Source organism: Pyricularia pennisetigena, chromosome 5 (assembly GCF_004337985.1).
Source record: "Pyricularia pennisetigena strain Br36 chromosome 5, whole genome shotgun sequence".
Lineage (NCBI taxonomy): Eukaryota > Fungi > Ascomycota > Sordariomycetes > Magnaporthales > Pyriculariaceae > Pyricularia > Pyricularia pennisetigena.
Window position 1 is genome coordinate 3,501,027 of NC_043743.1, and position 17,834 is coordinate 3,518,860.

Sequence of the window (17,834 nt, forward strand, 5' to 3'; positions counted from 1 at the left end):
AAAAAAAAAAGAAAAAGCCTACCCGGGGTAAAATTGGGGATACCAACTTGGTTGGCAGGTGAAATTGGCTTGGCGAAGAATGCTCGTTTTTGAGGTGCCGGGCCGTTGCAGGTGAACCAAGGCATTCCATTCCCGGGCGGGAAGATCGGCACAGGAGGTGAAGTTTGGGAAGTTGAGATCGATCCTGAGCTCCAGCGTCGTCGAGTTCACCGGGGTTTTCTCGTCGAATATAAGCTGTCCGGGACTGAGCAAGCGAACGTCCAACCCAATCCGTTCCAACCTGATTCCGCCGCCGATGGAAAAAGCCTCCTGGCCGAGACACGGCACCGACTCGACATAGGCAGCGGCGACAGTTGGCAGCAACGCCGGTGCACCAAGAAGAAGGCCGCACACTAGCAGGGAACGTCTCAAGGTCAGCGGTGCAGATGTGCGACACGCCATGCGCACGGGTAGGTCGCTGTATAACCTTGAGTCTCCCGCCATGGGGGGGCGTGCGTCTGAGGGTGCGTCGACGGGTGAGAGGCGGTTCAGTGCATTGAATATTTCCAGACCAGGTGCCCGTCTCAATTGGTGCCCTGGTACCTAACAGACAGTAGCCGGCCGGTAAGGCATTCAATTCCCAAGGACGAATTCTTTCGTTTTGTCGGTGTTGAATATCGAGTAAATTACAAGAAACTGTTTGTTTTACTGTAGTTGAGAAGAAGTGATTGATGGTCGGGACATTTTTGTTTCCGACATGGAGGTCAGCTAAGAGAAAAATGCATCGGCCCCCCCCCTTCACTTTTGTTCATGCGAGTGAAGATCCCTGGTCCCACAATCCCCAGAAAAAGATGCTAACAATGGCAAACTATAACAATGACAGAAGCTCAGATGATGGAATTGCTGGCTCGAGTCATGCGAAAATCCCGGCAAGAGATCTCCGTCCTGAAGCTACAGAGAGGCTCCGATTGGGTACATACCGGGCCTTAGCAAAGCAAGGACCAGGGCATGTTTCGTATCCAAAGGCTGAGGCAACCCACCCAACCCTTCCTTGCCAAGCTGGAAGGGGCAGGCAGCCTGGCTTTTTTTTTTTCACCGTCATATTGTGATGTGATGATGCTTCCGTGCCCGGGAATCAATTTTACGCGAAGAAAACATCAAATGAGGCATGTGGATATAAGATCTCCTGTTTTGTTTGTCGTTTTTGATATTCATTCTATAATTCAACTATAAACCCTATAAACTCGAAAGTCAGTTGGGGCATACTTGCTATCTACTCTAAAAAATCTCTTTGTACTCACTTTCTTTCGATCCGTCAAAATCTAATTACAAAGCTCTTTGGTTCGCGCACAGTCTGTGGGTTTCCGTTGTCAAGCAAGCTTCCAGTGGGGCGCACGTTCAATCAGATGGAGGGCTATCGTCGACGAAAAGTGATAAACGGCAATTAGTCTGACGCTAATTGCCCATGGCTGAAAACCAACGGTGCGTAGATACCTAGAAAACGTGGCAAGCCTGGTTGACCGTTAAAAAAAAAAAAAAAAAAAAAAAAAAAAATAGTCAACATGCATACAAAAGCCAAGTTCGGTACCAAAGACATGGAATTCAACAAACAATGATCAATTGCGAATTCCCCCTTTCGAAATGGGAAATCCACTACAAAACCCAACCAGCACGGTTTCTTATAGCCTTCGTCTCAAATCATACAACGGAAATTTTGTGGCGATGCTTATTCCAAAAGCCCCACCCGGGACCCTGACAACCGCAGACAGTAACCATCAGACGGCTACGCCATGCCGTTGTCCGCCGAGGTTTGCCAGAGAAAGTTGGGTGGACCAATCTGAATTCGACAGTATTAATTAATTATTGTTTTCTTTGTTAATGAGCAAATCAACCGTCGGCCCCCTTGCCTGAACCTAATTCAAATGCCGACCTCGACAAGATCTCAAGTCATGCAAGTCAGGTAATTAATTACCTAATGTAGACAAGCAAAGGCAAGAAATATCGCACATCACAGTTTATTTGAACTTTGAGAGAACTTTTGCCCAGGTTGATCAAACTCCATCCCTTCCTTCCTACCTCCTTACCTAGGCAGCTGAGCTGGTCTCGGTGGTTTCGGTGGTCTAATCAACTCGGCAAAAATGCCATTCCACCTCATCAAACTACCGATATCTTTGGTCCTGCTTATTCTGCTGAGATGGGAAAATCTTCTAGGCTACCGATCAACACAACAAACGGTCACACAATCGATCGATTATTGTGGAAGAAAAACTTGCTAACCGGAATCATCTTCTGCATCGCCACTGGTCACACGCGACTAAAATAAGAAAAAAAAAAAAAAAATCACTGTTGGGTTGGGATCTAGACTGACTGAAACTAGTCTGTTTAGAATGCTACTAAACCCGAGTCAATGTCTTGTGCTAAACATAATCCGCCTATTAGGTGAGGTGAATCCCCTGTCTCATATACTCCCGATGGGAGCGGTTGAGTCCTGGGCCGAGCGCTAAGGGAAGGGCTGAGGACTCGAACGCCTGGACCATATCGTTGCGCAACTGGCCCCCTTTATAGCGTCCTGGACTTGTGACCTTAGCTTTGCAAGATTTTACTGTCTTGTCTTGGTTTTCTGTGTGTGTGTTTTTTTTTGGGGGGGGAGCCTAGAATCTGTTTTTTGCTGCCTTGTCTCTGTCTCGTCACGCACCATCTTTGCCGCCTCTCTCTGACACGAACGCCTGTCAAAAGTGCCAAGGAGGCATAATCCTGGCATCTTGACATCTGTCTTGAACCATGGAATCACGGAGGTGCATCAGAAACGAACCCTCACCAGATCCCCGAAGGTTGGATCCCGAAAATCGGGTCCCCGAAAGGTCGGAAAATCGGAGCATGGCGTCGAAAGCAGGTAGTACAAGGATAGGCTATGCCTCGATCTCGATCAACAGCTCAGCTTTTCCAATATCCGTATCGTCTTTGCAGATCTTGTTCTCGGCAGCAAAAGTATGCCAAGGTTCCAAATAACCATGTCTACGTCACGAATCGCATACAAAAAAAAATCAACTACCGAGCCCCATCGTGTCGGGAAAAAAAAGGGTATCAACTAAGCCCTAGACTCTCGCCTACTAGCTCTGTCGTCAACTTCTCTAGTTCTCTACAGCCACGAGTCTGGAAGCCAACGCTACCCCCTTTTTGGCGGCAGCCCACACCCAGAAGAATAAAAGTTCCGTAACCTTGTGATGGATGCGTTTCTTCGACGCGGAAATGGCCTGATCTTTGATCCTGAACCATTGGCCTCGTGCTGCCTTCACTACCCCATTGGGTGAAATGAGATTTTCAGCCACTCTTTCGGAGTTTGTGGGGAGCTGAAGAAAGAGCCATGGCCCTAAGGGATGCCTCTATATGGCTTTGGTGTAGTACGGCCTGACTAGGTGGAGGCACCCCTTGCCTCCTGATGTCTTAGGTATTCATGTGTATAAGCCGCCTGTTATCCGCTTTCGATATGGGCTGGGTAACTTGCTTTTTTATTTTCAAAACATTGGCTGGTGAATAATAACGAATATTTTATACATTCTCAAGTCACGGACTGTCAATATTCACGGGATAATTCCCGAACAAACCCTTCCAAAAGACGTCAGCATGATGGAAGACCCGAGCAGGCATGCTCTGCTCGAGCTTTGCACAAGAGCAACGCTGCAAGGCAACACCATTTCGGTGAGGATGCTCGACTTTCTCGGCGCCGTCAAGCACCCACCCTTTGGCTTCAAGCACCTGGCGCAGGACTTTCTCGACATCTGTAGGATCCTCTGGGCCATCGAGGCCGGGTTGACCGAGTGCTTCCGCTCCGGGCAGCACTTCCCCGAAGACATGGTCAAGGAGCTCCACGCAAAGTTCCAACAGACAAACGCCGACTTTGTCATCCTGGATCAGATGATGCGCGAGTTCCTGGGTTACGAGAACGGCGGCGTGGGCGGCAAGCTCCGCAAGGGCTGGCGGATGATGTTTGCCGACAAGTCCATCGCGCGGATGAGGGACTCGCTCGGCAAGTCGCGGGACGCCCTGAGGATGAGCGCTCTTGTGTTCCAGTGGTCGCTGGGCAGCGCCTCCCCAGACGACGCGGCCGGCTCGGGCTACGTAGGCCTGGCTGCTGCTCTGGACCGCATGGCTCGGGGCCGATCCACCACCAACCTCAAAAAGTCGCCATCATTTGAAGAGATCAACCAAAAGGACGGCGGGGCCGCACCGCAGCTGGACCTACCCAGGATTCCTTCTCTTTCCCCCCAGATATCAGCAATGCCAATCGGCATACCAGAGAGGGCTTCGTCGGCCACGCGCTCGCAGACCGACGTCACGAGGGACCACCATGAGGACCAGCCCAGCCCTGGCCACCTCCGCCGTCTCAGCTCCAACAGGAATCCATACAACAGTCTAAGTCACAGGTCTGACAGCAGAAGCCTGAACGACAACCGCAGCCTGACCACAGCCGACGATCGCGATTCGGTGGTGACGGGCAACCGGAGGCGAGAGCCCACCAAAAGGCCAGAGGTTCCCACGGTTACAGGAAAGGTCTACAACGTTTCTGGGCGTCTCACAAAATTGCCCAAGAATAACAACGCACCTTCAGAAAAGAGTGTCGGCTCGGGCCGCTTGGGCGCCGGTGCAAATCTCCGCCTCGAAAACAGCCCTCACCGTCCCAGGTCTCTGGTGCAAGACGACAATGTTTCTCCGGGCCTGACGGATGCGGATACGTTGCTTGACGATCTGGAAAGCCTGGACCTGAGCGGCCCCATCAAGGCCGTTCGGATCCACGCGGACCCTCAGCAGATGCCCCGCTGGCAACCGAGAAACGCCGCCGCGGCCGACAACCCCAACCTGCGGAGTGCTCTCGCAGGGGCCGTCCAGACGCAAAAGCACAAGGTCGTCGAGCAGCTCCTCGACCGCGGCGTTGCCCCAGACACCCACCCGGAAGACGTGCACATCCTCAGGGAGGCGATACTCAACCGCGACCTCGAGACCGTCCGGCTCCTCCTCTGCTTCGGGGCGGACCCCAACTCTGCAGACTCGGACGGCGTCACGCCGCTCCTCTATGCCGTCGAGGTCGGCTTCCTCGAGGGGACGCAGCTGCTGCTCAAATACGGCGCCGACCCGAACCTCTCCGGCACCGACGTCCCGGGCCCGGAGCTGCCGCTGGGCATAGCCATCGCCGAGCAGCGACCCGAGCTGGCCCAGCTGCTGCTCACCTACGGGGCCGACGTCAACGTGCAGTTCGCGCGGGGCAGCACGCCGCTCATCTCGGCGGTCGGCGGCCGCGACGCGTCCCTGCGGCTGGTGGAGCTGCTGCTCGAGTACGGGGCCGACGCCAACGCCAAGAGCCGCGAGGGCAAGTCGGCGCTGTTCGAGGCCATCACCAACGGCGGCCGCGTCGACGTCGTGACGGCCCTGCTGGACCACGGCGCCAACCCAAACCTCCCGGGGCCGAAGCACATGCTGTGGCCGTCGACGTCCCAGCCGTCCTGCCTCGAGTTGCTGCTGGCGCGCGGCGCGGACCCCAAAAAGACGCCCGGCGTGCTGGAGCTCGCGACGTCCATCAACAACGCCGAGGCGGTCCGGATCCTGCTCGCGGCCGGCGTCGACGTCAACGCCCGCAAGGACGGCGTGTGGACGCCGCTGTGCACGTCGATCCGCGACGACCGCAGGGACCTCTTCGACATGATGCTGGCCGCGGGCGCCGACCCCAACCTCGCCTCGGCCGAGTACCCCTGCTTCAAGTGCGTGACGCACTTCCGCACCGAGTACTACCTGCCGCGGCTGGTCGAGGCGGGCGGGGACCTCTCGTCGCCGCCCGGGATCTGCGAGACGGCCGTGGCGGTCGGCAACACGGACGCGCTGGCGTGGCTGCTGGCCGAGAAGCGGGCGGACCCCAACGACCGCAGCGCCGAGGGCCGCACGGCGCTGACGACGGCCATCCGGGAGAACAAGCCCGACATGGTGGACGCGCTGCTGCGGGGCGGGGCGGACCCCAGCGTGCGCGGGGAGGGGTGGCCGGTGCACATGGCCGTGGGCCACCCGCACATCCTGCAGAAGCTGCTGGCGGTGCTGAGCGACCCGGGCGCCTTCCGGGGCGTGCTGGAGATGGCCGTGGTGGCGGACCAGCTCGAGAGCGTCAAGCTGCTGCTCGCCGCGGGCGTGAGCATCGAGGACCGGCGGAGCGGCGTCTTCTCCCCGCTCACCTCGGCCATCCGCGAGGGCAACAAGAAGATGGTGCGGTTCCTGGTCGAGGACGCCGGCGCCGACGTCAACTCGCCCGGCGAGCACCTGCCGCTGGTCAAGGCCGTGCGGAGCTACAAGGGCGACGGCGACATGGACGTCCTCAACCTGCTGCTCGACAAGGGCGCCGACGTCAACCGCATGTACCGCGGCTGGAACGGCGTCATGCAGGCCGTCGAGAGTGGCGAGCTGTCCGTGTTGAGGCTGCTGGTCGACCATGTCCGCAAGACGCCCGGCGGCGCCGTCGTCGACCTCGAGCTCAAAGACGACACTGGCCGTACGGCCGTCGATATTGCTACCAGCCGTTGCTGGACCGAGGCGGTAGAAATTTTGAAGCAGGGGCAGCCAAAGAAATGATGATTGCTTGACGTCTTTTTTCTTTTTTTTTTCTTTTTCTTCTTCTCTATTTGTTAGCATTTTCACTAGTCAGCTCTTTTGTTCTTGTTCAAAAAACATACCACTGTTTGTTTTATTAGTATCTTCGGCCTTGTGAACTTGCATTCCCTGCAACATATACAACCTGTAATACCTATTGTTAAGAAAAATCACTGAAAACGTGACCTGTCTTCTTTTCTCTTGTGATTATTAATAATTTATCTATCTTTATACCATAGTCTCATCGCTTATCAAATGGAGAGCAAACGGTCAGGCCAGCAAATAGCAGTAAGCTGATTGTGCTTGATTGCCCGCCATATTCCTTTCCAAAGAAGACGTCTACTCCAGACATTTTGCTTTAAGCTGGATTCAGTTCCTTGTAGTACAAGAAAATAACATGCGCAGGTACCTCGGCCCATGCTCTGTCAGCGTAGCATGGTCGGAGCCTGACGCTTGTCTCCTTACGAAGACGTCAGTAGTCCTCCTCTGGGCAAAATATCCGCGAGGCTCCACGCTGAGTGGCCGCGCGATACCACCCGCGGCCAGAGGTCGAGCAGGGAATCCACTGCAGACTACCAAGTGGTCTTTGGGCTTGGCTCGGCTGCTGTGATTGCGCGCGCCCAAGGTCCCAACCGTTTCGGTCATGCCACTGCTTGAAGGTCAGTCAAGCAAAAGAGCAACGACAGGGCCATCACCTCAGTTCTTCTTGACGTTTTCCATCCACTCGCTCCCAGCCTTGATGCCCTCATGCGTCCTCCTGAACAAATTCCTCTCCCACTCGTCCAACCCCCTCAGAAACTCCTCGCTCTGCCCCCCGAGCCCGATATTACTCCCCTTGTCATCATCCTTGCCCCTGCCCCCGGCATTGCTCCCACCGCCAGCGCCGCCGACCTTCCTCGCATGCAGGCCGACGTCGCCCGCCCTGACGACGAAGCTCTTGCGCAGGACGGCGGCCAGGTCCCGCTCCTCAAACAGGTCGAGGACGCGCGTGCTGAGGGAGAAGAAGTGCGGGCTGCGGTCGCGCAGCGGCACGGAGCGCGGATCTGCCTTGAGGGCCTGGATGACGTCGTCGGCGAGCGGCGTGGGCAGGTTCAGCGACACGAAGGACCGGGCGTCGTCCGGGTCGGAGCTGGTCGGGTGAGTCGTGTTGGCTAGCGCCAGCATCTCGGCCAGCCAGAGCGGCAGGTTTACTTTGGTGCCGGCCTTGAGGGCGTGCGAAGGGCTGTTGTCCAGGTAGCCGAGCTCCGGGACGTCGAGTTGGAATTCGCAAGGGACTTTCTGTGATGAGAGGCGGTAGTGGTGTAAGTGAGTGTTGCGGACAGACAAAAAGAGCCCTTAATCTGAGCCTTTGAGCATTTGCATGTGTACCTCTGCATCGGTAAGGATCGCATCAATGTCGTAATAAGACATTGTGAGGGATTGACATCAAGTGTCGGCGTCCTCGGATGGAGGGACGCGTCTGTGCATGTGATGAGCGCGACAAAGTCCTTTTGTCTTTGTTTGGTGGGATGGAGTGATGCAAGTAGCACTATCCAAAACTGGTGGGGGGAACTCGACCCCTGCAGGTACGTACCCTTTTCCAGCCCCCTGGGAACTCTAGCACAAGCCACTGCAACTCTGCCATACATTACCTTTTAGCCACAGCATTGCAGCTTTACTACGGTACTGTCATGGTACACACCAACGGCTAGCGGGTCCCGTTGCTGACCAATGACAATCGCAGCTCCGAGCTCCGAGTGCGCGGGCGTAAACTTGATGTCATCGCCGAAGCTATCCACTTCCAAAGACTTCCACTGGACCGAGACCTCCAATATCTGAATATTGTAATAAATCAAAGGAGCACTGCCCTTGACAGAACTGCGTCTTCGTTGGTAGTCACTCTCAATTGATTCGATTTCACAACATCATCATCAGAAGAAATTCATTATCATCAACAATGGCCTCTCTCATCCGTACCTCTCCCGCTCTCCGTGGAGCTCTTCGCTCGCGCGCTTTCAAGCCTGCTGCAATGGCCAGCACCAGCTTTGTCCGCGGCAAGGCCACGCTCCCTGACCTGAAGTGTACGATATCCTGTGACACTTATCACACATGGCAACAGTAATTGCCCTACAATTGGCTAACAAATTCTCTCCTCCAAAAAACAGACGACTACAACGCCCTCGAGCCCTACATCTCAGCCGAGATCATGGAGCTCCACCACTCCAAGCACCACAACACGTACGTGCAGGGCTACAACAGCGCGGTGCAGGCAATCGCCGAGGCCCCGACCGCTCAGGCCGCTGCCGCCGTCGCCCCTCTGCTCAACTTCCACGGCGGCGGCCACGTGAACCACTCGCTCTTCTGGGAGAACCTGGCCCCGGCCTCCCGCGAGGGCGGCGGCGAGCCCGACGGCAAGCTCAGGGCCGGCATCGACGCCACCTTTGGCTCGTTCGAGACCTTCACCAAGCAGATGAACACGACGCTCGCCGGCATCCAGGGCAGCGGCTGGGCGTGGCTGGCCAAGGACAAGACCACCGGCGCCTTGTCCATCGTCACCAGGGCGAACCAGGACCCCGTCTCGGGCAACCTGGCCCCGCTGCTGGGTATTGATGCTTGGGAGCACGCCTACTACCTGCAGTACCAGAACCGCAAGGCCGAGTACTTCTCGGCCATCTGGAACGTCATCAACTGGAAGACGGTTGGCAACAGGTATGACAAGTCTTGAGGGGTTTTGGGGAGAGGAAGCCGTGGAGAGGTGCAGGAAGTCACCTGTTTTGGTCGCTGCAAGGAGGGCCATGTAGTATTCACCGGTTTGTTAATATATGCATGACTATCAATGCAAATTGACTGGTGGCTATCGTGATGCTTGTTTCTGTCTATGACTTTCAATGTGGTACAACAATGCACAAGAAGGACCAGATCTAACTTTAGCCCCAACACCAACAAAAAATGCAAAAATAAAAATAAAGAAAAAAATCATTAGTTTTATCTTTAAAAAAGCTACCTAGTCATTACAAATCCTCAATCTCAAACTTGACCAACAAGGCACACCGTGTCTCACGGCCCTTGAGGTCCAGCATCCTGATAAAGGTCCACCCGTCGACGGCATACAGCAACCGGATGGGCGCGACAGCGAGGATGGGGTTCCGGGCAAAGGAATCGTCGCTCTTGATGTAGAGGCGCAAAAACACCAGCTCGTCGTCGTCAAACTCGTCCCACACCAGCTCCTCGTCCCACACGGGGTCCGTGGGCGGCGGGTTCTCGCCGCGGTGCAGGAAGCCGATCTTGTGCTGCTTGTAGGGCGCCGTCTTGCGCTTGACCTCCCGGATGCCCGTGGCGCCGCCGTACGCCAGCGTGCACGTCAGGTACGGCTTGATCTCGTCGGGCTCCCGGCCGGCGGGCAGCGGGATGTCCGAGGCGCCCGCGACGTGCAGCCTCAGGCGGCGGCGGCGGCAGCGCGGCTTCGTGATGCCGCCGCCACCACCACCACCACCACTCCCGCTCCGCAGCGCCGCGGGCTTGAGCACGTAGCCGTCGGTGCCGGCGAACAGGGCCTCGTTCATCTGCATGTTGGCGCCAAAGGTCTGCCAGTTCATGGCGCAGATCTGCGCGCCCACCGCCCAGAACGGTATCACCTTCATGTTGCGCGACGAGATGCGCGTGCCCTTGGGGTAGACGCGCATCAGGTGCCGGGCGTTGTGCGCCGCGATCTTGCCGGCCGCGTCGGGGAGGTGGCGCGAGAGCCCGGATTCCGAGATGTTGATGAGGTGGTGGTGCGGGAGCGCGAGGGGCTGCGTCTGGTCGCGCGCCTGCTCCGGGTCCTCGAACCAGGCGTCGTTGGCCGGCTTGACGCTCTGCGCGTAGACGCCCAGCTCCGCGAGCTCGGGGATGATGATGGTGTCGCGCGTCGCCTTGGCTTCGGCCTTGTACTGCTCGCGGTCCTTGCGCTCGGCCTCGTCGCACGGGGAGGGGTCGTCGTCGTCGTCGTCCGAGTCCGACAGCTCCGCCTCCTCCGACAGGTGGTACTCCACAATGACGGCAATCTTGGACCCGAGCTCGTCCAGCCTGACGTGGTCTCCACTGCCTTGCTGCTCCGCGTGGCCCTTGTCCCGGACCGGCTTGTCGAGCAGCCGGTAGCCAAACACCTCGCGCATGATTTCGACGAGCCGCAGCTGGCCCGCCGCGTCGCAGTGGTTCTCGAGCGAGAGCAGGATGGGCGCGGGCCGGTAGCTCTCGTCGTCCCGCTCGGCGGCGTCGGCGCCCGCGGGGAGCTTCTGGGCCTGCGCGGCCTCCTCGTCCACCACGTCCCTGATGGTCTCGCACACGAGGCGGAAGGGGATGTTGGACACGAGCGTGTAGCCGTGCGTGACCTTTGGCTCGCTGCGGTCGTCGCCGTTGTCCCAGGCGTCGATCTCCACGCAGCGCGAGCCCGTCCGCAGCGCCGTCCGGTAGGCAGTGGCGCACGAGGTCCCGTACAGCTGGTGCGCGACCAGGTACGTGTTGTGGCTGGAGCTGACAAAGTACTCTGGCAAGGGGTGCGAGCGGTCCGTCAGCTCCGGCGGCACGTGGATGTGCGGCCTGTCCAGGAGCTGGCGCAGGCCGGGAGTCATGGTCTGGTTCGCCAGGCCCGCCTCGGCCTCGGGGAGGATGCCCTTGGCGGCGATGAGACAGCGCAGCGCGTGGCTGATGCGCAGCTGCGTCTTTGTGATCTCGGACGACCGGCCGCCGTGGCCGCCGCCGGCGACCGTGTGGTCGTCAATCTCCTCGCCCTTGTCCTCATCGTCAACCTCGCGCTCGGCGCGGGACTTGGATGAGAACGGGTTGAGGTCTGACAGCAGGGAGACCAGCTCAGACATGGTCAAGGCGCAGGGGTGTCGACTGGAGATTTCTATGTGCGTATTGCTGGGGTTGGGGCACTGTACGAATGAGAACAAGATGGTTTTCTTTCGGTACCGGATGAATGACCAGACGAAATTCGGGCAGCTGGTAATTTTGTCGAAACCTTAACGAATCACAAACACAACTCACTTCAGCAGTACAGATGAAACCAAATTGCTAAGACGAGATGGATAATTCCCAATTGCGACTCGGATTCTCTAGTGATCCAAAAAGCAGGAATCAAGTCTTGGCTGATGATGCCATGCCCCTCTATTCGTAAGCTCGTGGGGATTGGCAGTGTGATAGTGGGCAGCAGCAGCAGCAGCAGCAGCAGCAGCAGCAGCAGCAGCTCAAGTGGAAGCGGGGCGCCATGCGGCAAGTTGATGCCAGGGCGGATTTGGTCATGATTCGCATCTGTTTGCTTGTACTAGGGCTGAGCCGGAAAAAAGGCGGCGGATGGCGTTTTGATGATCTGCGGCGATAAGTACTGTACAGAGTAGTACTCCGTGGCCAACTAACGCATGTCGCTCACCTGCCGGCTTAAGCGCATGTCCGATCCGACCGTTGAATCGGCGTCAAGGTTCCGCGCGACACATGGTTTGTAAAAATAGAATGGCACCTTTATGATTTTCCAAAAGAAATATGTGATCATCATCACAAATATATATATACATATATACACATACACAAGGTACATACAATGCATACATGGGGTATCAGGGTATCCAAACGTTTGAGCCCTCGCCCCCGCGACAGGCAAAATAAGAATATACCAAATGTTGGTCAGCGAAATGAAGTAGTAAAAAATAGGTTGCGCCTTTTTTTAAGGATCAAGTCCCTCGGGGCTATAAGAAATCTAAAAGTGTAGGAAATAGCAAAGTCGAGGCGGTAGCGAAAAGAGCAAACACAATGGCTGATCTCCCGGGACTTTGGTTGATGCTTGCCGCATGCGAGTCCGGAGGGTTCTCGACGATCGACCCATTAGAAGCCAGCACCGTCTTGCCTGTAGGGTACTCAATGTTGTAAACCGGCAGGCTGTTCAGAATGGACGGCGTGCCCAGCCCAGATTTGCACTTGGCCTGGTTTTCGCCAGGCCAGTTGAGCGTGCACGTCTCGTCGTTGCCCCAAGAGCAGATGGGATCGAGGACGTTGTATAGCACGTAATTCTTGGCAATCCAGCTGTTCGGCTGCTCGAGACAGCTGGCGAGGAAGTTCATGCTGTTGGACGCGCTGAGCGGCAGCTTGCTGTCAGGGGTGCGGATGAGGCTCTTGCAGGCATCGGCGGGGGCTTCGCGATACTCCATGGCGACGGCGCCGCCGGCCGTGGGCTTCTGGCGCGCACCCTCGCCCGTGATCAGATAGTTCCAGGCATCGTAAGAAACATCATAGGCGCCCTCGGATGTGTCGACCCGGAGCAGGTGAACTGTTCTGCCCTCGTGGCTGAGAGAGATGCAGATCTTGTCGCAGTCAACGGATCCCGGCCAGTAGGCGACCCGGTTAGTATCGATTTTGCAGCCGAGAACGCCGACCGACGACGAGTACTGCGAGTGTGGCGTGGCCCAAACGGTGCCTTCTGTCAAGGCCGTTACGGTCGTCGAGAAGAGTGCGGCGCTGGCGGTGCAGATCGTGGTGATCAAAGATCGTGGAGCAAAGAGTGCGGGACGGCGCATGATGGTGGCTGCATGGATTCGCAACGTGTGGCTCAATAAACAATGTGAATTAGTAGCGCGCGCGTTGCGGCGATCAACCTCGGGCTGATAAGACCGAGGGGTGTAAAGAATTAATGAGTGAATGAAAATGAATGAATGAATGGAAGGCGATCAATACGCCAAGTTAAGGCCGTGAATGTACAAGTCGACCAGGTAATCTAAATGAGTGGCATGTCGCTGTCGCGTAGACATTCGCGACTCGACTATGGCAGAGGCATCGTCTGGTGGTGAAAGACGACGGTGTGGGTGTCGACATTCTGAGCGTGAGACGAGCGACGTCGACAAACTGCGCTGAGCGAGGGACTTTCTCCAACGGCACGTCCAACGGCACGGCGCCTAACAAGGTTTGGCCTGCCTCGCTTGGGCTGAACTCATTTCCGCGGATGGGGGTCCGTGCTTACGTGGATAGTATGACGAATGCGACGCTAAGGTCAGGTACACGCAAACTTTCTTCACGGCAGATGCGACCACCGATATCGTCACCCTCTAGAACTGGTATCGCGAGGTTTATTCTGCCACCACGACTTGCGCGACAATATTGCAAGCACGTTTTGATTAACAAGAACCAGCCAGTGTACAATGAATTTTGGCCACTCCTGCCTGGTTCTGAAAAGCCCATGTTTTGATACTCGTTTACGTTAGGATATTCCATATACAGTAGTATATCTCGCTTAGACGAGGGACTTGATTGACCTAAACGCCCCCACTATCCGCCCACTACCCGCGCACAAACAGACACAAAAACTCGCGCTGTCGACAGCCAACAAAAGATATATGACCAAAAAGTGAGGCCTTGGAGGCTATGGTCCCAGAGAGGGTCGAACTCTCGACCTTCGCATACAGTCAATTACTTGATATGCCATTGCAAGAACAACATATTAGTACGACGCTCTAACCAACTGAGCTATGGGACCGGACAGGAAATGTTCAGAACAACCTGTTCGGGTGGTGGGCGGAGTTTGACGTAAGGCATATAACCAAGCTCTCGCCTTGTCGACATTTCTAAGCAGAAGTGTGATATCTGACTGACTTGTCAACGAGGGAGGGAGGTGTATGCTCTGATATAAACGACAAACGTTTTCAAACATGCAGCTCGTGACGCTGCATGATCCCCTGTTCTTTTCTCAGTATATTGTCACAGAAACGGTCCAGAGCAATCTCCTAAACTCTACGTGTGGTGGGACTCAGGAATGCAACAACCTATTTATTGACGAGCGCGAGTGAAACTGAGAACCATATCTTGGTCTGGGCCCCGGTGTTGTCTGAGACAAATCGCCAAGCTTGCCTGGAATGTTGACAATTGGATATATATCCAGCCAATCCAAGTCTGACGCAAATCGGACGGACAGTTGGAAAGCCTGACGGGTGCTGGTAACAATATAATTATTGGCCAAGGAGATAGTGTACAATATTCAAGCACTAGCGCGATGGTCTTATCAGCCTTAATCCATCTCTCATTTGCTAAACATTCAATGACTCCAACTCGCATGCGAATGGCAGGATAAGGCAGTCGTCGTCGTCCTCTCCACCATTCTGTTACAGGCTAGCACGATTCCGATCTTGTGGCTTTGTTTCATGAAATTGCATCTTTAGCCAATCAAAGTGCTCAGGGTCGTCACCTCCAAGAATGCATGGTGGCCATGACATGCAGCCAGTTGGATGACTCGAGCTAAGCTCTGCTGACCTTCCGACTCATGTCTCCGTACACGGTCAACCACGACGACAACGGCGTCTTGTCGCCTCGAAATCTTCCTTTTTATCCAGCTCATCTCAAATATCGACCCGAATCTGATGATCGTCTTGCAGCGAAGCACCAGATGAGCAACAACAGCAATACACAGCAATGCATGCACCGTCAGTCGGGTCCCTCCTCGGACTCCTATATCTAGCCGGCCCAACTCTCGGGGCGTCCAACAAAGACGCATCCTCGGGGTCATGGTCACCACAGCCGATCCTGCCCAACAAAGACGCGGCACGCCACAACGCCCACCGGATCTTCACCACGCTGCACTCTGCCGGCCGCCAATGGGGCTCCTCGACGGACCACAACGGCATGTCCTTCTTCCGCGCCACCGTGCCGGAGGGCAGCTACTTCTTCCACGGCGCCAGCAGCTCGGAGAGACCGAGCGGGTACGAGTGGCTCGCCTTTGAGATTGAGCATGCGCAGCATTTTTCCATGCCGTGGGATCCAGATCGTCGTCCTGGTCCTGGTCCTGGTCCTGGCCCTGGCCCTGGCCCTGGCCCTCGTCCTGGTCCTGTGACGGCGGAGGAGGACTGGCACGGCTGGGCGTGGCGGCGCTCGGCCCACGGCGCAAAATCCGTCCTGGCCGATCCAGACGCTCAGCGTCCCATGGCCGCATCATCGGGAGACGGAAAACCGACTGCGGATGCCTCCCGGCCGACGCGCGGCTACCTGCAGACGTACCGAGCGGCCCGTCCGCTCAACCTGCTCTACGTCGACGGCATGGGTGCCGGCAAGTCCAAGTACGGAACGCTGGACTCGCAGGACTACATACTGCGGGGCAAGACGCCCGAGGACTTTGTACGAAATCCGGGCAAAGACTTCATGGGAGAGGAGGCTCGGGCTACAGAGCTGTGCGAGATGGCAGACGAGTGGGCCCGGCAAGGTGGCGCCCGCATCGACGGCATCATGCGCATGGAGGTAGGGTTCGAGATCATCTACTGCCACTTCGAAGAGGGGGGAGGGCTGGATCTGGTTAGTGTCGATGCCACGGCGATGAAGAACGAGACGGGCTGGGTGGACCCGCAAGTCCACACGTTGGAGTGGATACGGTCTGTTGCGTTGAGATATGTAAGTTTCAATGCTTGGCCTTGGAGGCCGTCAGATGACTTGTTCTGTTTTTGGTTGTGTTTGGGGTCCCAGACTAATATCTTCTTCTTCTTGTTGATAGGACGGCTTCCCAAAGAGCAGGTTGAACATCGACTGGTCAAGTATAGTGTCGGCTTACTTTTACAACATCAACCTTACGAACCCAGACACACAGAGAAGCGAGATGCCTCGAGTGGTCAACGCTACAAAGGAAGAAAGGGCAGCGATCAAGTCCAAGGTTCAAGAGACCATGGCTGTCCCGCGCCAACCTGGCCCCGGTATCGACTGGCAGGGTATCGTGGACTTGGTGGTGGGACGATACTCGGACAGAGTGGCACTCTTATCGAACGAGGACACCACAGCAGAGGACATGCGGCAAGAAGTCAACTTTTTGCTGTATTCCTACATTGATTTTAACGATCCAGACCCGAGACCGTCTGTGGAAAGATGCCGGACCAAGCATCTCGACACGGCCCTGGCGACACGGTCCACGTGGACGCAAGAAGAGGAGCTGATATTCACAGCCGTAGACACTGTGGCTGAAGACATCTGCTCGACTCTGACAGAGGTGTGGGAGATGCTCCGGCAAAAAGATGCTTCGCTCTCGAAACCAAAGCAGCTGTCGCAAGGCTTGAAGTCGAGGCTAGGTTGGAGCACCTGGAAAAGGTGTGGGACTTGCGCGTCGCTGAGCGAGGTCTGCTTCGTGGCCATGTTTCCTTTTGGAACCGTCGAGGATCATTACAACCCAGGGTGCAAAAACAAGACGCAAATCTCAGGAGGTTGGGGAGATGAACCTAGCCAGCGATACTGGTGAATGTGGTCAAGTACAGACGGTCAACTCTGGCTATTTTTTCGACGTGTAGATTGTACTTTGCCTACGAGTACACCAGCCCACTCCATGTCAATATACAGAACATGTGGCTAAAGCAGGAGCGTGGCAAAAAGGGAGTTTCCAAGTTATGTACCTGAAAGCCGATATTATGGCTGCAGACGGGGTTTAACAAGGCATTATTTATACCCAAGTTTGAACAGTCCAAATCACTTTTAAGCCTCTACGACGCACAACACGACCATGGACAGACTTGCTATACACTTGAGAGCATCTTGTAAGCATAATCACAAAACGACCTTCTTTGATTTGTTTACAACTGGCCCACAGCTCTCACAGCGCGCATCGTCTTCTTTTGTCTCTACGCGCTAGGCGGGCGGGGCCATTCTGCAGTTGAAAAGCGTTATTACAAACCCGAGTGAATTGTACGTTGGTGTGCGTCACTACTGCTTTACATTTTACCCCCTGGATCAACCGTACAAATCGTGGCGCTCCTCACGTGACGCACTGATGACTTGTTGCCCAGCCCAAGACAAAGACGGCCGGCAGTCATGAGACAATCTCTTTTGTCTCAAAAAATTTGCCTCGCTCTTTGTACGTTTTCGTATGGAATGCCTCACGAGCCAATCTCCCCAAAGTCCCACGCCACCAAGATCTAGTTTTACGCTCCCCAGAAAACACAGCCGAGAAAGGACAATGGAATGCATCTACAGTCGCAATGGGAAATCGACGATATCCCGCCCCGATGATCATCAACTCGGTAGTCTGCATCCGTTTGGTTTTCTTGATGTGCTTCGTCATGGCGAAGAGACAATACGCCGAGTGCGTACTGTGGCCCAGCCTGGGTTGTTGCCAGCCCTTCTGGACTGTTTAGATAGAAAAACAGAACACGAGGACTTTGTTGTTCCTTTGAATATACTTTTTTTTTCTTTTTTTCTCGGCACTTTGCTTGACATGTCGTCTTGAGGTCCGAGAAGGCTAGCTTAGAGTCTTTCTGCACAAA

The 17,834-nt window shown here is 55.6% G+C and overlaps 8 protein-coding genes across 8 annotated transcripts in view; 3 read left to right on the plus strand and 5 right to left on the minus strand.

The window, feature by feature from the left end:
• Positions 1-483, minus strand: part of PpBr36_08926 (uncharacterized protein) — a gene marked incomplete at both ends in the record, with an annotated part of 2,928 nt that extends 2,445 nt beyond the window's left edge. The window contains one exon of the mRNA XM_029896051.1: positions 23-483. Within this exon, the coding sequence (XP_029747162.1) occupies positions 23-483 (461 nt within the window). The remainder of the gene's footprint in view (positions 1-22) is intronic.
• Positions 484-3,603: 3,120 nt separating this feature from the next.
• PpBr36_08927 (uncharacterized protein) lies at positions 3,604-6,588 on the plus strand (the record flags this gene model as incomplete). Its single annotated transcript, XM_029896052.1, has 1 exon — positions 3,604-6,588. The coding sequence occupies one exon, from the start codon at positions 3,604-3,606 to the stop codon at positions 6,586-6,588; it is 2,985 nt and encodes a 994-aa protein (XP_029747504.1).
• On the minus strand, positions 4,585-6,732 carry PpBr36_08928 (uncharacterized protein; the record flags this gene model as incomplete). The annotated part of the gene is made up of 2 exons (XM_029896053.1): positions 4,585-6,539; positions 6,690-6,732. The coding sequence occupies 2 exons, from the start codon at positions 6,730-6,732 to the stop codon at positions 4,585-4,587; spliced, it is 1,998 nt and encodes a 665-aa protein (XP_029747164.1).
• Positions 6,733-7,302: 570 nt separating this feature from the next.
• PpBr36_08929 (uncharacterized protein) lies at positions 7,303-8,016 on the minus strand (the record flags this gene model as incomplete). The annotated part of the gene is made up of 2 exons (XM_029896054.1): positions 7,303-7,884; positions 7,975-8,016. The coding sequence occupies 2 exons, from the start codon at positions 8,014-8,016 to the stop codon at positions 7,303-7,305; spliced, it is 624 nt and encodes a 207-aa protein (XP_029747163.1).
• Positions 8,017-8,542: 526 nt separating this feature from the next.
• PpBr36_08930 (uncharacterized protein) lies at positions 8,543-9,310 on the plus strand (the record flags this gene model as incomplete). The annotated part of the gene is made up of 2 exons (XM_029896055.1): positions 8,543-8,666; positions 8,751-9,310. 2 exons carry the CDS (start codon positions 8,543-8,545, stop codon positions 9,308-9,310), a joined length of 684 nt encoding a protein of 227 aa, XP_029747729.1.
• A 286-nt stretch (positions 9,311-9,596) lies between these two features.
• On the minus strand, positions 9,597-11,441 carry PpBr36_08931 (uncharacterized protein; the record flags this gene model as incomplete). The annotated part of the gene is made up of 1 exon (XM_029896056.1): positions 9,597-11,441. The coding sequence occupies one exon, from the start codon at positions 11,439-11,441 to the stop codon at positions 9,597-9,599; it is 1,845 nt and encodes a 614-aa protein (XP_029747730.1).
• Positions 11,442-12,308: 867 nt separating this feature from the next.
• On the minus strand, positions 12,309-13,133 carry PpBr36_08932 (uncharacterized protein; the record flags this gene model as incomplete). The annotated part of the gene is made up of 1 exon (XM_029896057.1): positions 12,309-13,133. The coding sequence occupies one exon, from the start codon at positions 13,131-13,133 to the stop codon at positions 12,309-12,311; it is 825 nt and encodes a 274-aa protein (XP_029747727.1).
• A 1,882-nt stretch (positions 13,134-15,015) lies between these two features.
• PpBr36_08933 (uncharacterized protein) overlaps positions 15,016-17,834 on the plus strand; it is a gene marked incomplete at both ends in the record, with an annotated part of 13,772 nt that continues 10,953 nt past the window's right edge. The window contains 2 exons of the mRNA XM_029896058.1: positions 15,016-15,984; positions 16,085-16,781. Of these exons, the coding sequence (XP_029747728.1) occupies positions 15,016-15,984; positions 16,085-16,781 (1,666 nt within the window). The remainder of the gene's footprint in view (positions 15,985-16,084; positions 16,782-17,834) is intronic.